General features: G+C 40.3%; 1 protein-coding gene across 1 annotated transcript in view; it reads right to left on the bottom strand.

The window, feature by feature from the left end:
- Nucleotides 1–20,027, bottom strand: part of LOC143958907 (uncharacterized) — a 382,425-nt gene that overhangs the window by 311,070 nt on the left and 51,328 nt on the right. The window contains exon 2 of the mRNA XM_077467890.1: nucleotides 16,522–16,775. Coding sequence (XP_077324016.1) covers nucleotides 16,522–16,745 — 224 coding nt within the window. The 5' untranslated portion in view covers nucleotides 16,746–16,775. The remainder of the gene's footprint in view (nucleotides 1–16,521; nucleotides 16,776–20,027) is intronic.

Genomic DNA, 20,027 nt, shown 5'->3' with positions numbered 1-20,027 from the left:
GCGCTCGCGATGGCAGGGCGGCATTAAAGATTGGACGTACCTGTACGCCAATATGCCTGCCCGTGCCATTCTGCCGACGTACATCGGCGTGCGCCGGTCGGGAACCGGTTAAAGTACATGTACATTTTTTAAATCTATACCTTTCTTCAATATAATACAGGGTGATCCTACTATAAAGGCCCTTATTCAGGCATTTCCTGTTATCCTGTTATAGAGTAACAATGCTTTGTTTCTGCCTCCAAATGTTCCTATCTTGCGATCCTTTCACACACCCTCCAAAGGGAGACTACAAGCAGCCATTATAACACACATTGCATAAGCATGTTTTACTCTCGTCACTGTCTGGAAACCCTCCCTGAAAAATACGATGCATGTAGACAGGTAGTGGCTGCAAATAGGCTGCGGGGGTTCACCACTTTTCCTATGCAACAGAGGCATAAAAGGTGAAAAAAGGGAAATATTTATAAAGTAAATCTAGCATTCACCAAACATTCACTACAGGTGCATCTCACAGGTGCATGTGTTTAAATGAGCGTGATTTACTACCAGTGAATGTTTGGTGAAAGTCAAATTCTCACATTTATAAGCATGCCCCTAAAAGTTTTATGAACAAAAAATTATCTTTCGTTAGGGCTTACATGTACTTAAACTCCAGGCTTTCTGGAGTGGTGTAGTGGTTAGCACTTTCAACTTAGCAGCAAAAAGGGTCACTGGTTTGAAACCTGACCATGACACCATCAGCTTGGAGTCTGTATGTTCTCCCTGTGTCTGCGTGGGTTTCCTCCAGGTACTCTGGTTTCCTCCCATACTCTAAAGAAATGCTGGTAGGTTAATCGGATCCTGTCTAAATTGGCCCTAGGTTATGTATGAATGTGTGTTTGGGACCTTAGGTTGTAAGCTCATTGAGGGTAGGGACTGATGTGAATGTACAATGTATATGTAAAGAGCTGCGGAAATTGACATCACTATATAAGTACCTGAAATAAATAAATAAAATTAGTTAATACGGTTTCACACTCTAGTTGGCAGTTTTTATTAAAAGGGTTAGTTCACTTTCACAAAAAACTGCAGGTAAGGGGTGTTTGTAGATGAAAACAAACTGTTCAGCTCTAACTAAAGTTAAATAAAGCCCTGCCGATAGGTGTGGGCCAGTGATATACCTCCTTAAGCCTGACTGGAATACTTCCAGGACGTTGCTAAGACATTGCTAAGTGAGGCCTAGTCATCATTGTTCACCTCCTCCATCGTGAGCTTTTTTTTTTTTTTTTGATTCAAACTCCCTCACATTCTCCCCCCTAATGCAGTAGCTCTGAGCACAGCGTTTGAGAACTCAGAGGCTAGTACTCAATTGGTTAATGTATATATATATATATATATATATATATATATATATATATATATATAGGAATATTTTCTTCTAATAAACTCGTTTACGTTTTTTCCATTCTGGCTCTCTCTATATTTCAGAAGGGACTGATAAAGATTCAGGTTTTTACAGTTATTTTATTAGAGGAACTGACTTTGTTAATATTTCCTGCATATTTAGCTACTGCAATGTTGTGATTTAGATAATAGATTAATGTTAGCAAAGGAGTCCATAAGTTACACATATAGCAAAAATCAACAGCAAATAGTAAACTGTGTATCAGTAGATATTAAAAAATAAAGAGTATATACTGCAGCGTTTCCACTATTGCTTTCCAAAGATCTGCAACATATCTTATCTATGCAATCACACTGGTTTCTGTCTGCAATCCACTGTTAAATCTAGGATCATAAAATCACATATCTGGCCATGAATTTCTCTGCCTTGAATTCCTCAGTTCAATGTCTGATCCGGCTGCAATTACTTTAATTACAGTACTTGAGGGACTTTTCAAGTCTAGTGAATTGAATTTAACCTGTCTGTATTTCCATAATATAAATATTAATAATAATAAAAGGCATAAAAGTACAGACAACTCAGCTAGGAGTAATATTATTAGTATTTTCATCCACAGCCAAGCTCAGGTCTGCTTTGCAATCTACTGTTCCACAATTTAATAACATTTCTCTTTTTAATTACTTTACTGTTATCTAAAAACGGCATACTGTTAAAATATACTATGCAAGTGGAGCACAGATGTGGACAAAATGGTAATTTGGATACACCTATATGATGAGAAAATCATATTGTCTCTCCATTAATTAAAAGTCTGTAGTATTTCAGGAGAATTACAATAGGTGTATTTCTCTGCAAATACCATCTGATAAAAAAAAAGTAATTATGGTGTTATGTCTTTTTGCTTCACGTGTTTATTTCACAATGTTGGTACTAAATGTACCCAAGGAGCTATTGCTGCCACACACACTTGTATGTAATAACTTTGTAAATTCTTTAAAGTGGACCTAAACCCATTGATATAACTTGGTATAACTGTTTCCTAAACCAGTTACTTTTAGGGTATGCAGCGAATGATATCTCTCATAGTTGCCTGTGATCATAGACAAACGGTTAGGCCATCAAATGGCTGGTGCCATCACTGATCATATATACAGCACCATGGCAACTGCAGGCCAAATAGAGTGCTAGGAAGGTGGCTTCCTTAGCTGCAATAGATTGGAGGGTTTAGTTCTGCTTTACGTGTCATATAACAGCAGGTTGTAGCAGTTACTTTAGTATAGTTCCAAAAGTTGCGGTGTTGGAGGTGCAAGTCCCATGCTAAAATCTTCATGCCACTTTGCTACATAAAGCCCATTTGGGTTACTATGGCATTGGTTATATACCATATTTTGTTTAACCAATACCATAGTATGGTTTGTTCATTATGCTACTAATACCCACTGATCAATGAAGTACAGCATTACTTTTACATAAAGTCATAATATGACTCTAACACAAGGATTTAGAAATGCCAGAATGTATCATTATATATCTTTGTGTGCTGCTTAAGAGCTAAGAAAAAAAGGGCCTCTCTTATAGGCAAATACTGTCTTTAAGGTCTTGTTTAAACAGGGCAATCTGATTTGTGACACCTGCAGGGCATGTTTTAACAGCACAGGGATGCACAGGTGTTTCATGTAGCCACATGCTGGCAATCCCATGAATGTCTATAAGGATGCAGCAACTGTATGGACACAGACGCTGCATCCAATGTGACATCCAAGCAGGTAAGGATACACGGCCCTAACTCACTTAGGGCAAGTTTGGACACACACACCTGCTCCCAAACAAATATCATATTGGGAAAAGTGGCTGTGTCTATGCAGAGGCTGTGTCCTGATAGACATGAAACAGACTGCACACACAGGAAAGCATGGGACACCTGTTCCACCTTGTGCGGGTAAACACGACCCTTCACAGGGCCCAGATCAAATCGCCCCATGTAAATGAGGCCTAATTACTTTAAGTCTAACCGAGAGATGTGCATACATTGTTTTAACAACCCCCATTTTCATAGTCTTATGTCCATTTTGCTGTTATAGTAGTTGTGCAGGGTGTCTAAATATGCAATCTAATAAGCATCCGAAAAGACCCAGAGAGCTGGACGGATACCCTCCCATTTTGTCTGCAGTACAAATCTGCGTAATGACACCTGTGCTGAGGGGTGTAACTGTTACTCAGCTCAGTCAGCACAGAGCACTGGAGTAAAAGAACAAGAAGGAGCAATTTAACTGAAAGAAAAATGTATTTCAAGATATTTCCAAACAAAAATCCATCACATCTGGAGGCACAGGATTACAATAAAATATTGAACAGTGCTGGCAATCTCATTCAAAGACCAAGAGGTGCAGAATTAATTGCCACAAGGTTTGAGTTTTCTACGATGCTCATTAAGATTACTGCAATCAAATGTTGTAATCTCTAGGTGCCTTTTTTAAAGTTATTCTATGGTTTATTTAATTTGAAGTAAAATTATATGCCAGGTTGTATTTATGTGGAAACAGTAACGATTTACAAGGTAGGCAAGAGACATTTTTCTTCCATCCACACTGCTGAACGCTGATCTGATACTGAGGAATGACATCTGCAGGTAAGCCAACACTTCTAGGAGTGTCAATACCCCGGGCCCCCCCACAGCCTTTACTGGTTCCTCCTGCTGATTCCATATAACTGCTGTGTCCCATACCAAAATATTGATACTTCTCGAAGTACTGGTTTCTCAATGGACTTCAGGGGGCCATTTCTCTATTCTGCAGCACCAGTGGAAGAGAAGGCATAGATATTACACCCTACATTTACAGGGTATGTGTTTTTGCAGAGTATAAGTTCATGACAGGATTTCCCAATGGATAGGCCAAGGAGCAACAGAAAGGTAAGTATATGGGGGAAGGCCAGGCATTGGATGGAATCCCCTGTTTTGCCCTGCGTTGCCATTTAAGCCTTAAGTCTAACACTAACCCACACCCTAACACTAATTAATCCCTATTCCTAATATTATTTTTGTCCTGTGCTAAGTTGATTTGGACTATTCAATACATATAACTGCTCAGAGAATAGCTGGTTTAATGCTGAACTAAGAAGACCATAGACTACAGTTTTATTTACTTTAAGAACTTTCTTCTGCTACATGTAGAATTTTCAATTGAATTTTGGATAATAGTCCAATGATTTATTCACGATAACATCTATTACTTGTGTGTATTTTGTCTTTAAAAAAGCTTAACACAGTATGTAATATCCCCTGGTATCTTCCATGTTTATATTCAACATCTATTCTTCTTTTGGTGAAGTTCCAGAACCATGCAATAATATACTGTCACTGAGAATGAATGCTCATTTTAAATTAAGCTTGGAATTCCTTCTTGTATGATAGAACAGTTCAGAGATTTGTCAGTCCATGTAACCATTGTGTGATAGTTATGCTTTCAATGAGATAATTGCTTACTCAGGAGTACTGCTATGTCTTATTTATTGAACTGAGTCTGTTGAATACCGTCGTTCTCAGAGTAAAGTTGTGTCTACTGGGAACACTCCCGTGTATCATTTATGATGCAATATCTTATGAAAATGTCTGATGAATTTAAAAAACAGCATCCCGCATCCTTATCTTAGACTTGTTTTTAGACTTCCTGTAGATGTTAAACCAATTTATTCCCTCTATTGGCTTACACAAAAAAACTTGATGCACATTGTCCTTTAGGACTAACATGTTCATTTAGAATTTCTCAAGAAAAGGCATGCCAAAAAATAATTTTTACTTATTTTCATTTAATAGTTTATCTGTCAAAATAGCACAAAAAAATGTCTTGAAATACATTTATTATGCAAACCTGTAAAGTCTAACACTAGTAATACAGCATAAAGTTCCAATGCCGCATATACAGTATCTCAAAAAAGTGAGTAGACCCCTCACATTTTTGTAAACATTTTATTATATATTTTGCATAAGGTTTTTTTGAGACCTTGTAACTCTGAGTCACATGACACCAGGGAAGGAAAATGGCTAATTGGGCCCAATTTGGCCATTTTCACTTAGGGGTGTACTCACTTTTGTTATCAGCGGTTTAGACATTAATGGCTGTGTGTTCAGTTATTTTGAGGGGACAGCAAATTTACACTGTTATACAACCTGTACGCTCACTACTTTACATTGTAGTGTAATTTCTTCAATGTTATCACATGAAAAGATATAACAAAATGTTTACAAAAATGTGAGGGGTGTACTCACTTTTTTGAGATACTGTATATACCGGGGTGCGCCAGCCTGGGCTGCTGGGCTTGGCTTTGGCTGATGCAGGCTCTCTCAGCAGGGAGGGGCAGGGCCAGGAGCTCCATTGCTGCTTTGAGTCTGCCCTGCCCCGCCCCATGTAGCCTGTATGTGCTCAGAGGCTTGGAGCACAGGGGGAGCGCTGAGAGTGCCTCTCCTGTACATCAGAGAGCCCCACCATGGACCATTAGAGCCCCGCCCAGATCGCTGAAAGCCCTGTCCCTATCACGGAAAGCCCTGCCTCTATCAGGGAATGCGCCATCCCCTATCGTGGAAAGCCCCACCCCGAACCTCTGAGAGTGGGAGGTGAGTCCGCTGGCCAGGTAGGTCTGTCTGCCAATACACACCGCCTGCAAATAGTAGACTCACTGCTATGCTATGTCATTCCCTGCAGTCGCAGCCACAGTCTCTGGTCATTCCCTGTAGACGCAGCTGCAGTCTCTGGTCATTTCCTGTAGTTGCAGCCACAGTCTCTGGTCATTTCCTGTAGTCACAACCACAGTCTCTGATCATTCCCTGTACTCGCAGCCGCAGTCTCTGGTCATTCACTGTAGTTGCCGCTGCAGTCTCTGGTCATTCCCTGTAGTCACAGCCGCAGTCTCTGGTCATTCCCTGTAGTCGCAGCCACAGTCTCTGGTCATTCCCTGTAGTTGCAGCCTCAGCCTCTGGTCATTCCCTGTAGTCACAGCCACAGTCTCTGGTCATTTCCTGTAGTCACATCCGCAGTCTCTGGTCATTTCCTGTAGTCACATCCGAAGTCTCTGGTCATTTCCTGTAGTCACATCTGACGTCTCTGGCAATTTCCTGTAGTCACATCCGCAGTCTCTGGTCATTCCCTGTAGTCGCAGCCGCAGTCTCTGGTCATTTCCTGTAGTCACATCTGAAGTCTCTGGCAATTTCCTGTAGTCACATCCGCAATCTCTGGTCATTCCCTGTAGTCGCAGCCATAGTCTCTGGTCATTTCCTGTAGTCACATCCAAAGTCTCTGATTATCTGTGCATTTGACGTGTGGCTGCAGCTACTGTGACATCAATGGGCAAGTTGAATGGTGGAACCGTGAACCTAAGCATTGATGTCACGGCAATGTGTAGTCAATGATGCAGCTGCTATGTTCAACTAGAGGTAGGTGGTCAAGGGGTGGTTCTGTTTAATCATCCCCTTTGAGTCCTCGTTCACATTGACTGTGACTTTGAAATCGTGGAACTAATTTCAATGCCTCATGTGAGCGTGACTTCAGGTGTAACTTGGAAGACATCTGTGCGGCTTCATGTACAGATGTCTATGCAATTCACACCTGAAATCACCATAAGTAGTGCAGGAGCTACTTTTTTAAATCAGTTCGGCATTTGAACATGACCACTGCCAGCAATAGGATGTGACTTGTCATGGGATTTGACAGGTCAAAAGTGCACAAGTTGTTCCAATGTGAATGGGGCTTAGGCCATTCTTATACCCAATTTGGTCATGCCCACTACTCTCTGCGGTATGCTCAACAAAATTTGTTTTTCAACTATATCCCAGGAGGGCTGATATTTAGTAACCAATCAGTGAGCGGTAATGATATGCAGTAATTCTATCCCTACCAATCAGTGAGCTGTAGTGTTTGCTGTAACCTCTAGCAGCCAGTGAGCAGTAATGATATATTGTCACCTCTGGCAACCAATCACAATCACTGCCTGATGTGCCGCAGTAAACTGATTTTGAAAATGTTTGCCCAGGGTCCATTTAATTTTAAAGATGGTCCTGGCTCTTGCTGCTCTGCCTCCGCATCTCAGTGCCTCCAGGCTCCTTTATGTGAGATCGTGTCTAATTGACTTGACCAGCCGCAGCCACCAGGACAGGAAGAAGCACTGAGCAGAGTGGGAGCAACTGACACCTACCAGCCCACTGGCCCTCTCTATTTCAATTGGCTCGGCCCCTCTTTGCAGTGCAGCTTCCAACCTTTGACTGCCGCTTGGGTGAGAAGATGGACCCTCAAAGGTGCTCTTAGCCACCAGCCTGCCACCTGGACATGGATGTGGATGATGTTCTGAAGTGCTGCTGGCTGATGCTGCTGTCCATTGACCCAGTCCACCCAGGTCACTAGGTGTGTCCCTCTTTCCCTTGTGTCCTCCTTAGTCAGGCTAGCTTAGAACTGCTGTGCTGCAGAATTCATTCCAGTCATTCTACTGGTATCTGAGATTGTGGCAACTGCTGGCAAAGTTGGTGATTGAGGCGCTGGATTGAGTCTTCCATAATTGCTGTTGTGTTAGCCTGTTAGACACATGTAGCGATTTGGGATCATGGGCAGAATACTGCTGTGATTCTGCCTGCTACAGTGCCCTGATTCCAAATCGCAACCCATCTGTTTGTGTTCCATTCATTTTTACTGGTACCACAATGTGGTGTCTTTTTGCTGTTATTGTTGAGTGATTCATCGCACAATCATCCAAAACCACACTGCGTTTTGGTACCACTAAAAATGAATGGAACACAAACACATGTGCTGCATTTTGCCAGCATTGCAGTGTGATTTGGAATTGCGGACAGAATCACAGTACTTCTGCCCACGATCCCAAATTGCTACATGTGAACAGTCAGGGTCTAAGAGGCTACACAACACAGCAATTATGGAAGACTCGGCCTCAGCATATTTTATAGGTACAAGGAAGCTCAGGTTTTGTTTAACCGTGTCGCCTTAAGACCCTCCCACTATCATATTTGGCCAGACCCACTTTTTTTAAGAGGAGTGCTGCACGTGCCGCAGTACACTGCTTCCCTGTCATGCCCCTCATTCTCCAGCTCAAAAGTTTATAGGTACATTCTGTTCTGTATGTATGGACTCTGCACAGTACCACTTCTCTTGTCTAGTATCCTGGGTTAACAAAACATCAGTGAGTGTGCTGCCTTCCACAAGATGGTGCCCTTTATACCTGCCCAATAAGATTGGTTATTACAGTGCACCACCCTGTGATAAGCAGTCCAATGGCAGAGAGCACTGATCCGTCAGTTTTTTTTTTTTTCATTTTTTGCTCAGCCAGTACTAGGCCTTAGACTGGACAATAGCCAACCTCACTGGGCAATGTTCATAACCACTGGAAGAAGGCAAAACTGAAATCAGGTTCGATTTGCAAGAGGATCTGAGAAATTAGAATTAAGGATGTGATTGCTTACCAAGAGCAACACATAGCTTTTCCTTTTTCCAGTCTTTAGGAATTTGGTACAGTTTTGTTTTGTTTAAAAATACTTTTACTTAGTACTTGCTGCTGAACCCCCCCCCCCAGCAAAAAATTATCTACGGCCCTGCATTAAAGGTGGAAAAAGTTCTGAGATTATTTATCTTTGTCTTATTTTTTTACATCACAGAAACCTGACATTTTAACATGGGTATATGGACTTTTTACATATACTGTAAGTGTTTCCATTCCCATTATGTCATAATTGAGCACAGTTGATGCATGAAATAATAGGAACTGTTTTTTCTATGCCATGATCACAGTGAAGTTGACAATGAACACATCATGGAGCACCAGGAAAATCTGCAAGAAAGCCAGATAAACTGCGCAATGAGACAATGAAAGAAAGAAGGGGTAAGCCCAGGTTCACACTGAGCTGCGGGAATGAAGTTTAGCTGAACTCGCACGATTTCACTCCCACATGTCAGTCCTGATTTTGGACATGATTTCAGAGACATCTGTGCAGGTTTCTGCACAGATGTCAATGTAAATCACAGCCCGAAATCGCAAAAAGTAGTACAGAAATGACTTTTTGAAATCGATGCAGTACTGCAGATGTGGCGTCACACCAATTAGGACAGTGCCACTGGCAGCAATTGCTGCTGATTTGACATGCAATTTGACATGTCAAAACGCTCCAGTGTGAACCAGGGATAAATGGCAAATGTTGGCCAGGAAAGTAAAGGGCTGATCAGGGATGAATGTGGAGTAAACTGTGTCAGCGTAAAGGTTGCCAGAAAATGACATCATTATTTCAACAACACATTCTCCAACCCACCATGCATACCTACAGCATAGCTCCCAACTGTCCTTGATTTCAAAGGACTGTCCTTGATTTGGAACAAAATTCTTCTGTCCCTCTTTCCTCCTCATTTGTCCCTCATTTTGGTCTGATATATATATATATATATATATATATATCAGACCAAAATGAGGGTCAAATGAGGAAGAAAGAGGGACAGAATATTTTTGCTTCTCTAAGTGGTACATCTGCATGGAAATTTGGCATTTATATTGTAGGCCTGTAATTCTTAGGCCGCGTACACACAAGAGGATTGTCCGTCCAACTAAGTCCGTCAGACAATCTGACAGACAGTCCGTCCTACTTTTGAATGAACGGACTTGACCACACACGATGAACAGACAGTCCGTTGAAAGCTTGCGCGATGACGTGTACAGCATGTACGACGGGACTAGAAATACGACGTCCAATACACTGCAATGCAACCTTCGGCCGTGTAAATCCTTTCTGAGCATGCGCCATACTTAGTCCGTCCAACTTGCCTACACACGAGCGGACTGTCCACTGAAACCAAAGTTGGACGGACAATATTACGGAAATTCCGAAAGACTTAGTCCGCCAGACTGTCCGCTGAAAAAGTCCGCTGAAGCCCACACACGAGCGGACTGTCCGCTGAAACCAAGTCCGTCAGACAGTCTGCCCGTGTGTACGCGGCCTTAGGAATAACTCACTTAAATCTGTCAAAACAAGAGTCTAGTAGACATCCTGGTATAATAAAGTTTGAAACATCAAATCATAAATTATAATATAATAAATAATTATAACAAATAATATAATAATAATAAAATGTATTCAATAATGTAATTAAATCAAAAACACTATTTGCTAAGTTGCAGCATTATCGCTGTTGTCACTTTCAGTGTTTGATGATGAATTTCCCCACAAATCACTATCGCTCAATTCTGCAAGTGATTCTAATTTACTATCGCTGTTTTCTAGCTGGTCTAAAACCGCTTTTGATATAAAGGGAAGTTTTTTGGTTGCTATGGACAATCTCAAGTTTCCAGGCAAAAAGAACAGTATATATAATATAAAACTGCAGGCAGGGCACTGGACAAACCATTGGGGACAAAAGGGATGTGAAATAAGTTGATACAATAATATAATCTGTAAGATTACCATGTACTGTATGTGTTGTGTTTTTTGCACTTTTTGAATTTCGTGCCAGGCTCCATCCCTGTGCATCGCAATGCTCGCAGGGAACATAGCCCGGCACACAGTACATTGAGTACACAGCGGGCAAACACAGAAGGAGAAGATTGCAGGAGCCTAGGGACAAGGTAAGTAACTTTCCCAGGATGCTGCGATGCAATCCCAAGTGTGGCTCGGAGGGTTACCGCTTTTGGTAATGAAAATCCACCCCTAGCTACACTTGGGATTATCGCCAGGGAGGTTAAAATAAGAGGGGGGTGAAGCCTCCATTAGTCTACATGTAATATCCCACCCCTGATTAGTGAGAATGGAGGAGGGAGGGAGTGGGTTGTCATTTACCACTGAGTATACACCCACATGTGTGACTCTATAGTCACATAGGCTGCTCAGATTTGATCAGGGAGGAAATGCTCAGCATAAAAACTCACTGAAAACTAAGAATGTTCAGAGTTGCCACTACAGCTAAAAAATCCTTAGCTGAATTCATGAGGACATGAACAGAAGGTTCAGATAAATAGCAGTAGGATCAACCAGTTTTTTTTTTTTTTGCAGAATACAGAAAACAAATCTCATAGTGACTGAGTATGAACAGCATGTAATACAGCATTTATTGATAGTTTTTTTATGATATGGGTTGAGTGACACTCTAAAATATATAAAATATAGAAAGTAAAACAAGACTTGCAAGATAATACCAAAAAAAGCTTATTAGTCTCAAAAAAGATAGCGTATATGTGACTAAGGTTATAGGTAATAAAGTTATCACCAAATCAATAGACGTATCATTGAAATGTAAGACTTGTTCTGCTTCCTACTTAAAAAACAGAATTCCATGTATCTGTAGCACAATAATATATATGACATTTTACTCTGTAATGAAAGGCACTGTCTGACCTCCCTAGGGCTGCAGCAGTGTTTTTTTTATCTCTAGGGATTCCAGCTACTGTACCTTAGAGTATTGAATATTTGATGGTTTATAGACAAGTCTGCCCATAATGAATATCTAGTCCCTATCACTGCCTCAAATGCTTTTATTCCGCATGGCCATAGTGTAATTTTAGATTGTTAAGTATTACCTTGTTCTTTCAATCTATATTTATTTTAAAACTTTTAAATAATTCAAATATTGCTTTCTTGTAAAGGTGACTTTAAATCTTTGAACCTCTGGATGCTGCAGTCCAAACCTTGGTCGCAGCTCATCCACTGATGCAAATACTTACACCTCAGGAGACAGGAGATTCATCAACACACACTCTAGTTGTGTATTATGTTACTGAGAGACATCTTCATCCTCAGCACTTATCTCATGATCCTTTCATATTTGTTACACTTAAATTTGAAAACATCCAAGGAGTGCAGTGGATGGGTATATTCCTCTAACAAGCAGGCTTATGGAGACCCAACACAGAGAAACCAGTTCCAGTAAGGTGTCTAATCCAGACTCAACTTGAGTCTTAGTGCATAAAAATGATAACTAGAAAAAAAAAGAAAGACTGGTCATACCTGATAAATTACAATAGTAATTTGAAAACAGACCATATGGCTGTTTCCCAACCAACTAGCACATCTGCTGGTTTTAGAAAGCTTCTGAGTGCATGTACCAACAGGCCAGTTTTCAACATTATCAATGGTGAACAACTTGGCGTTCTTTTTCCATGCAATGTTCACCATGTCTGACAATAATTTGATGGATGAAAAGCTGTCTAAGTAGCTTTTGTAATTTCATTTATATATACATCCCAGGGGACACAAAGTGGATTAAAAAAAGAAAGCCATACACTTCATACATTTAAACCACTTCACTACAGGACACTTATACACCCTTCCTGCCCAGAACAATTTTCAGCTTTCAGCGCTCTCACACTTTCAATGCCAATTAATCAGTCATGCAACACTGTACCCAAACAAAATTCTTATAATTTTTTCACACACACTTTCCTTTGGTGGTATTTAATCACCACTGGGTTTTTTATTTTTTGCGACATAAGTGAAAAATGAGTGAACATTTTGGAAAATTGTATATTATTTGGTCTGTGTGAAAGTTATAGAGTATAAGCTATGGTGCAAATCATTGAAAATCGATCACATCTGACGGCCTATCTCAACTCTTGAGGCCCTGAAATATCAGGAAAGTACAAATACCCACCAAATGACCTCGTATTGGAAAGTAGACAGTCCAAGGTATTTAGTAAGAGGCATAGTGAGTTTTCTGAAGTTGTAATTTTTTTCCACAATCCTTGGGAAAATTAAGATATAATTATTTTTACACAAAATTGTCATAAGAAATTGTCATAACAACAATCTCACACACAGTATTTGCATACTTCAAATTACACCCCAAAATACATTCTGCAACTCCTCCGGAGTATGGAGATACCACATGTGTGAGGCTTTTTCAGAGCCTGGCCACATAGAGAGGTCCAACATGCAGGGAGCACTGTCAGGCATTCTAGAAGCATAAATTGCACATAACATTTCAACCTATCACACTTTTGAAGGCCCTGGAGCACCAAGACAATTGAATTATCCACAAAATGACCCAATTTTGGAAAGCATACCCCGATGTATATTCTATGAGGCATTATGAGTCCTTTGAACAGTTAATTTTTTTCCTAAAGTCTTCGAAAAACTTGGAAAGAAAATGAAAACGTATTTTTTTTAAAAAAAATTTACACAAAGTGATCAATTTTTAAGATATTTCTTAGCCCTTGTACACACGGTCGGACATTCCGACAACAAAATCCATCAGATTTTGTCTGAAATTTGTGTTGCATACACACGGTCAGACAAACTTGTTGGAAAATCCAATCGTACGTAACGTGATGACGTTATTTCGTTAGGAAGGGACTACGTTCAGGCTAGTAGCCAATAGCTTTGGTCTAGGAATTTGATCTGAGCATGCGTGGCACTTTGTCCGATCGGAATTCTCTACACACAATCGGACAAAGTCCAATCGGATCATGTTGTCGGAAAGTTTTATAGCCCAGCTCTAAAACTTTGTCCGTCGGAATATTCAGACAGTCCGATGGAGCCCACACACAGTCGGATTATCCGACAACACGGTCCAATCGGATATTTTCTGTCGGAATGTCCGACCGTGTGTACAAGGGCTAACACACAGCATGTACATAGCAAAAATGACACCCCAAAATAGATTTTGCTACTCGTCCTGAGTATGGCGATACCACATGTGTGAGAATTTTATACAGCCTGGCCACGTAGAGAGATCTAACATGCAGAGAGCACCGTCAGGAACATAAATTACACATATTATAATTTTGAAGGTCCTGGAGTACCAGGACAATGGAATCACCCACAAAATGATCCCATTTTGGAAAGCAAACACCCCAACATATATTCTATGAGGCATAATGAGTCCTTTGAACAGTTCATTTTTTTCCAAAAGTCTTCAAAAAACGTGAAAAGAAAATGAAAACATATTTTTTTTACACAAAGTGGTCAATTTATAAGATACTTCTAACACACAGCATGTACGTAACAAAAATTACGCCCCAAAATACATTCTGCTACTCGTTCCGAGTGATACCACATGTGTGAGACTTTTACACATCCTGGCTACATAGAGAGGTCAAACATGCAGGGAGCACCGTCAGGCATTCTAGGAGAATATATTACACATAAAATTTCCTAACAACCTATTACATTTTTGAAGGCCCTGGAGAACCAGGACAATGGAATTACCCACAAAATGGCCTCATTTTGGAAAGCAAACAGGCAGCATATATTCTATGAGGCATAATGAGTCTTTTGAACTTTGAAAATAAAACGTACTTATTTTTTACACAAAGTTGTCAATTTATATGATATTTCTAACACACAGCATGTACATAGCAAAAATAAAACCCCAAAATACATTCTGCTACTTCCCATGAGTATGTGTGATATGCGGAACCCCATGTGTGAGACTTTTACACTGCCTGGCCACATAGAGAGGTCCAGCATTGAAGTAGTACCTTCTGGCTTTCTAGGGGCATAAATTACACATATCATTTCATATCTTCCTATAACACTTTTGAAGGTCCTGGAGCAACAGGACAGTGGAATTGCCAACAAAAAGACTCAATTTTGGAAAGCAAGGTATAGTCTATATGGCATGGGCTGCAGATGGGTAATCTGATGGGCTGGAGACAGGTGCTCGGGTAATCTGATGGGCTGGTGACAGGTATTTGAGTACTCTGATTGGCTGATGACAGGTACTCGGCTACTCAGATGGGCTGGTGACAGGGTATCGGGTAATCTGATGGGTTGCAGTTAGGTACTCGGGTGATCTGATGGGCTGCAGATGGGTACTCAGGTACTCTGATGGGCTGGAAACAGGTACACGGGTACTCTGATGGGCTGCAGATAGGTACTCAGGTACTCTGATGGGCTGGTGAAAGGTACTCAGGTACTCAGATGGGCTGGTGACAGGTACTTGGGTACTCTGATGGGCTGGTGTCAGGTACTTGGGTACTCAGATGGGCTGGTGACAGGTATTCAGGTACTCGGATGGGCCAGTGACAGGTACTCAGATGGCCTGGTGACAGGTACACGGGTACTCAGATGGGCTGGTGACAGGTACTCGGTTACTCAGATAGGCAGGTGACAGGTACTCAGGCACTCAGATGGGCTGGTGACAGGTACTCTAGTACTCAGATGGGCTGGTGACAGGTATTCAGGTTCTCAGATGGCTAGTGAGAGGTACTTTGATGGGCGGTGATAGGTTCTCTTTATTAGGGGGGAGCAATCATTGTGATTGGTATGCGCTGTAAGCGGTAACAAGCTGGTACTTCAATCTCCTCCTCACACACAATCTTTGTTTGAGGAGGAAAACTCAGTAACAGCTTATTACCATGGTTTGTTCACATTCAGTGGCTGGCTGTTATTGGACACAACCGCGGTTTGTTCACATTCTGTGGCTGGCTGTTATTGGACACAGCCAGCCACATGGTAAAGAGCCAATTTCATTGGCTCTTTACCACGACCGGGGATGGGCTGTGTCAGGGTGACAAACCTCGTTCAACCACTTTGCATATTATTTTATATATACAGTGATTCTGTATTTGCCAAATATGCTGCAGAAATCTACCTCTGCTAAGTCTGGATGCAACCATTTTAACTGTGGGTAGCTGAAGCTTGTGCCTCTTCACCTCCTGGATTTACACAGACACACAGAGGCGCACCCTGCAGCTCTCAATTGTCTTCTTATGACTCAACATGAAGTGGGCTGTATAAGGTATTTACTGGTAGAAAAAAAAAGTTTTGCTATCCAAATTTAAAACAATAAGGGAAGAAGATTTAATAGATGGAAAGTTGAAAAAAATGGCTGAAGGTCTGCTTTAATGAGAAGGTAGTCTACTAAAACATTGTATATGGAAAAAATTACTTATTTACAGGTGTTTCTAAAAGGGTGTTACACATTTTGTTTTGTCCCTTGTCACTGGGGTCAATTTACTAAAACCGGGGAGTACAAAATCTGGTGCAGCTTTGCATGGAAACCAATCAGCTTCTAATTTCAGCTTGTTCAATTAAGCTTGGACAAAAAACATAGAAGCTGATTGGTTTCTATGCAGAGCTGCACCACACGTTATACTTCCAGCTTTAGTAAATCAACCCCATTGTTTTTCAATTTTACAATGATTTTTACTAATGTCTTACTCACCCCTGCTCCTCCATCATTTCCTGTAGCTCCATACACTTTAGTTCTACTCGTCTCTTCCGCTCATGGTCTAGGATCTCTCTGTGGGCTTTCTTGACGAGATGAGGTTCGGTGGTTCTTGCTTCTTCTTCAGGTCTATGCCATGTGCCTGAAGCAGTGGGCTGAGTGAAGCCATTGGCAGTATCCTGTGGAGATGAAATCCTGGTACCATTGTTGCACACAGACATTGCAGTGCCGTCTCTCTGTTCTTTTTCTTCCTGTAAAAAATGCAAACAGACTCATTTGAGCTAACTTGAATTCCTTATCTCTTCCACACCTTTGAAATAGGAATGGCAAAAGGAAATAGTCTCCATGCTCTGAGCCGCTCTGTTAAATTAAAACTGACGGCTTAATGGGGAAAGAGCTGTACTAATCTGCTTTTCTGCAAGACAGGGACCAGCACTGCCAACCAAGCAGTACTAGAAACATTATGAAAGCTTCCATTGTAGACAGAGAAGTCAATTCTCATATATTAGAGATTTCGGAGCGCTGACCACGCGTAACACAACGCAAGGAGAGATTGTCTTGCACCCCTGTGGGAACAAATTGTAACAGCTAATTGGAAAAGAAGCATGGGCAGTGTTAGAAGCTATTATGCACATTGTAATGTAATTACAGACACACTTTAGGTGTACTGCTGATAGAAAGCCGCCAATAAATGTATTATTAAACAACACAGCCAACATTAATTTTCTTTCCTGAACACAAGCAAAATATAAACAAATGAATGAATATTTTGAGAAAAAACAGCTGGATTACAAAAATGATAAAAACTGCTTTATATTTGAAAAGTAATTTTAACTCCTGGATAATATACAAACAAAAGCGTGTGGAATTCAAGTACTTAGAGGATTGGAGTCAAATCATCAGCATGATAGCTGGGCAGCTAACGTTATAGAAGAAGAGGTCGGAAAGAGCAACCCACAAGACAAGCTTCTTTTGATCTCAAGCAATTGGAAAATCAGCTGTGTGCTTTCAAATACTTACATACTTATGAAACATCACAATGTAAATACTTTTTAAATGCATTGTCCATTCACCTTCAGTGTATTGACTGGGAAATGCACTTGCTCACTTTGTGACGCAGATTGTTAAAAAGCCCTAGTCTATTTAGTAATGATCTTCACGCAAAAGCTCAGCTTAGCTCTGCTGCGGAAGGACAGCGAATGCTCCACATACACAGGGATTTTATCAATGAAGCATGCTTGCTTCTATGATGCTGGGTGTTAGCATCCAAAGGTTGGAGAGCCCTATCAACAGGACAGGACGATGCACAGCTATCTATGCAAGTGTTTCAAGCCAGACTTCTGTGGGTGTGCAAATGACCTTACATGGAATATTATTCAACAATACTAAAGCTACAGTGTTTTTTTTGTTTTTATTTTACTTACTGGAGTGCCTTAACTGCATAGGCAGTTTGATTACAAAGGTGAACTTAGCCTTTAAATATATTTATATTTCTTAAATTTATGGTAGGCCCTGGCCAATATTTCTTCTTCTTTTTCTTTAATCTGTTACATGTGTTATCTGTCCAATCTGTTGATTTCGCCAACTGAATGCAGCACAAATTGTCCTACCAACAGTAAATTATTTATGCCTGACTGATTTGGTCTCAACACACAAAGTAATTGATACAAATCTCACTAAAAAGTAAAGAGTCTAGTGAAATCAACTAGAACATGCTTTCTTCTGAAGCAAAAAAGCAAATCAACTAGTAGAAAACGATACTTACAGCCTTCTCATGATCCTCCAGGAGAATGCAAGATCGGATTTGAGCTATAGATGTCAGATAAGTACTATTCTAATAATTAGAAATGGGTCTCAGAAAAAATAATGCTTTAGTCTGTGATTAAAATTTGTATTTTATCTATGATACTAAAAGTCTAACTCCAGGCATTAATAAAATACTTTACCTTGCCTCACACCCCAGCTGATGCAAAAGATAATGTTAGTTATGATGATCTAATAGAGGAAGAAGCTTTCTTAACCAATGGTCCTAAAGTCTTCTTTCCTGACAATTCCCACTGTAACAACCAGTCACCCAAAACTTCTTCTTGATAGTCTCTGACTGGTTTTGGTATTGTCTCTCCTGCAAACGTCATCATATACAATGCAGGAATAACCATAAATGGTCCTGCATTGTACGTGATGATACAAGAATACCCACTCAGCACGCAAGAGCAGAGGAATGGACCTCCAGTTGCCAATGGACTGGGATGTAAAGAAAGTACTGCTCTATATCAGATTATCCATAATGTAAAAAAAATAAAAATTAAAAGATGTGGATGGGGGTGGGGGTAAAAAAAGTAAATTTTTGCCTTGAGTTCCACCATTTTAACTGATATTAATACATGTAGAATTTAAATACATATTTTGATATATAAATATAATTTGGATTATACAAAAAATATGAATAACAATCATATTCATGATATGCTGGACAGAGGGACAAGACACAGTCTTACACACTAAAATATATTGTAGATAATTGTTTATTATATAATTTTCTTGGTCTACTAATTTGAATAAAATAATCATAAAATTTGATTTGAAGAAGTGATTAGGTGGACACAGGATAAATGCAATAAATTGCTGTTCTGACTTTTCTACTTTCTAGGGCATGGGCAGGAGAAAGCAATATGAGTGCCCCCAAATGCTGCTCGTTCAAAAATGCAATTACCATTGCCATGGAAACAGTCTCTGACTGACCTAAACCACGGGCTGTGATGTCAGATCCAATACTAGCAATGTTCTCTAGGGATATCCAGATCTGTGTTCTTCTCTTCCCTGAAATTCTTAACCTATTGAAAGCTCTGAGAATGCTCATTAAGTAATATACAGAGAACTGAGATGATTACACACCACAAGTTACATTTTTTCTTCCTTCTTTTATTGTCATTGAACCTTTTACAGCTGCCAAAGCCGAGCAAATAAAATACCACAAAGTAAGAAGGAATGCATTTATTTATAACCAATATATATATATATATATATATATATATATATATATATATATATATAAATGTATGTATATTTTAAATATATGCACACAATAGAATAGAATAGTGTAACATGTGAATGGTTCAAGTGGTCAGCCAGTCATAGACAGTTTCTGCTGAACCAGCCAATATTCTAACTGTGTATGGGCAGGCTGAACGTACCCAAGTTGATCAATTGATCAGCTTGGGTACAACCAGCCTGCCAGATTTTACATGCAATTTTTGCTAGTGGCTGTCATAGCTGCTAGCAATAATCACTGAGTTCTCCTGCTTCCTCCCTCCCCACTGCCGGGAGAACACAATGGCTCCCTGGGGGGATTCCCCTGTCAACCCATGGTTGCACAAAAGAAATTCACTCTGCCCATGGCGAGCCTTAGCTGAAAAACAATCTAATGGGAGGAGAAAATCATTGTTTAATTACCACCTTCCTTTTGCACCCCCATGGTTCCATTTGGTACATGGAGCGCATGA

The sequence above is a fragment of the Lithobates pipiens genome, unplaced genomic scaffold (genome assembly GCF_037356315.1).
Source record: "Lithobates pipiens isolate NorthernLeopardFrog02 unplaced genomic scaffold, aLitPip1_a1.2 Scaffold_64, whole genome shotgun sequence".
Classification (NCBI taxonomy): domain Eukaryota; kingdom Metazoa; phylum Chordata; class Amphibia; order Anura; family Ranidae; genus Lithobates; species Lithobates pipiens.
This window is presented reverse-complemented; position numbering and strand designations above follow the sequence as displayed.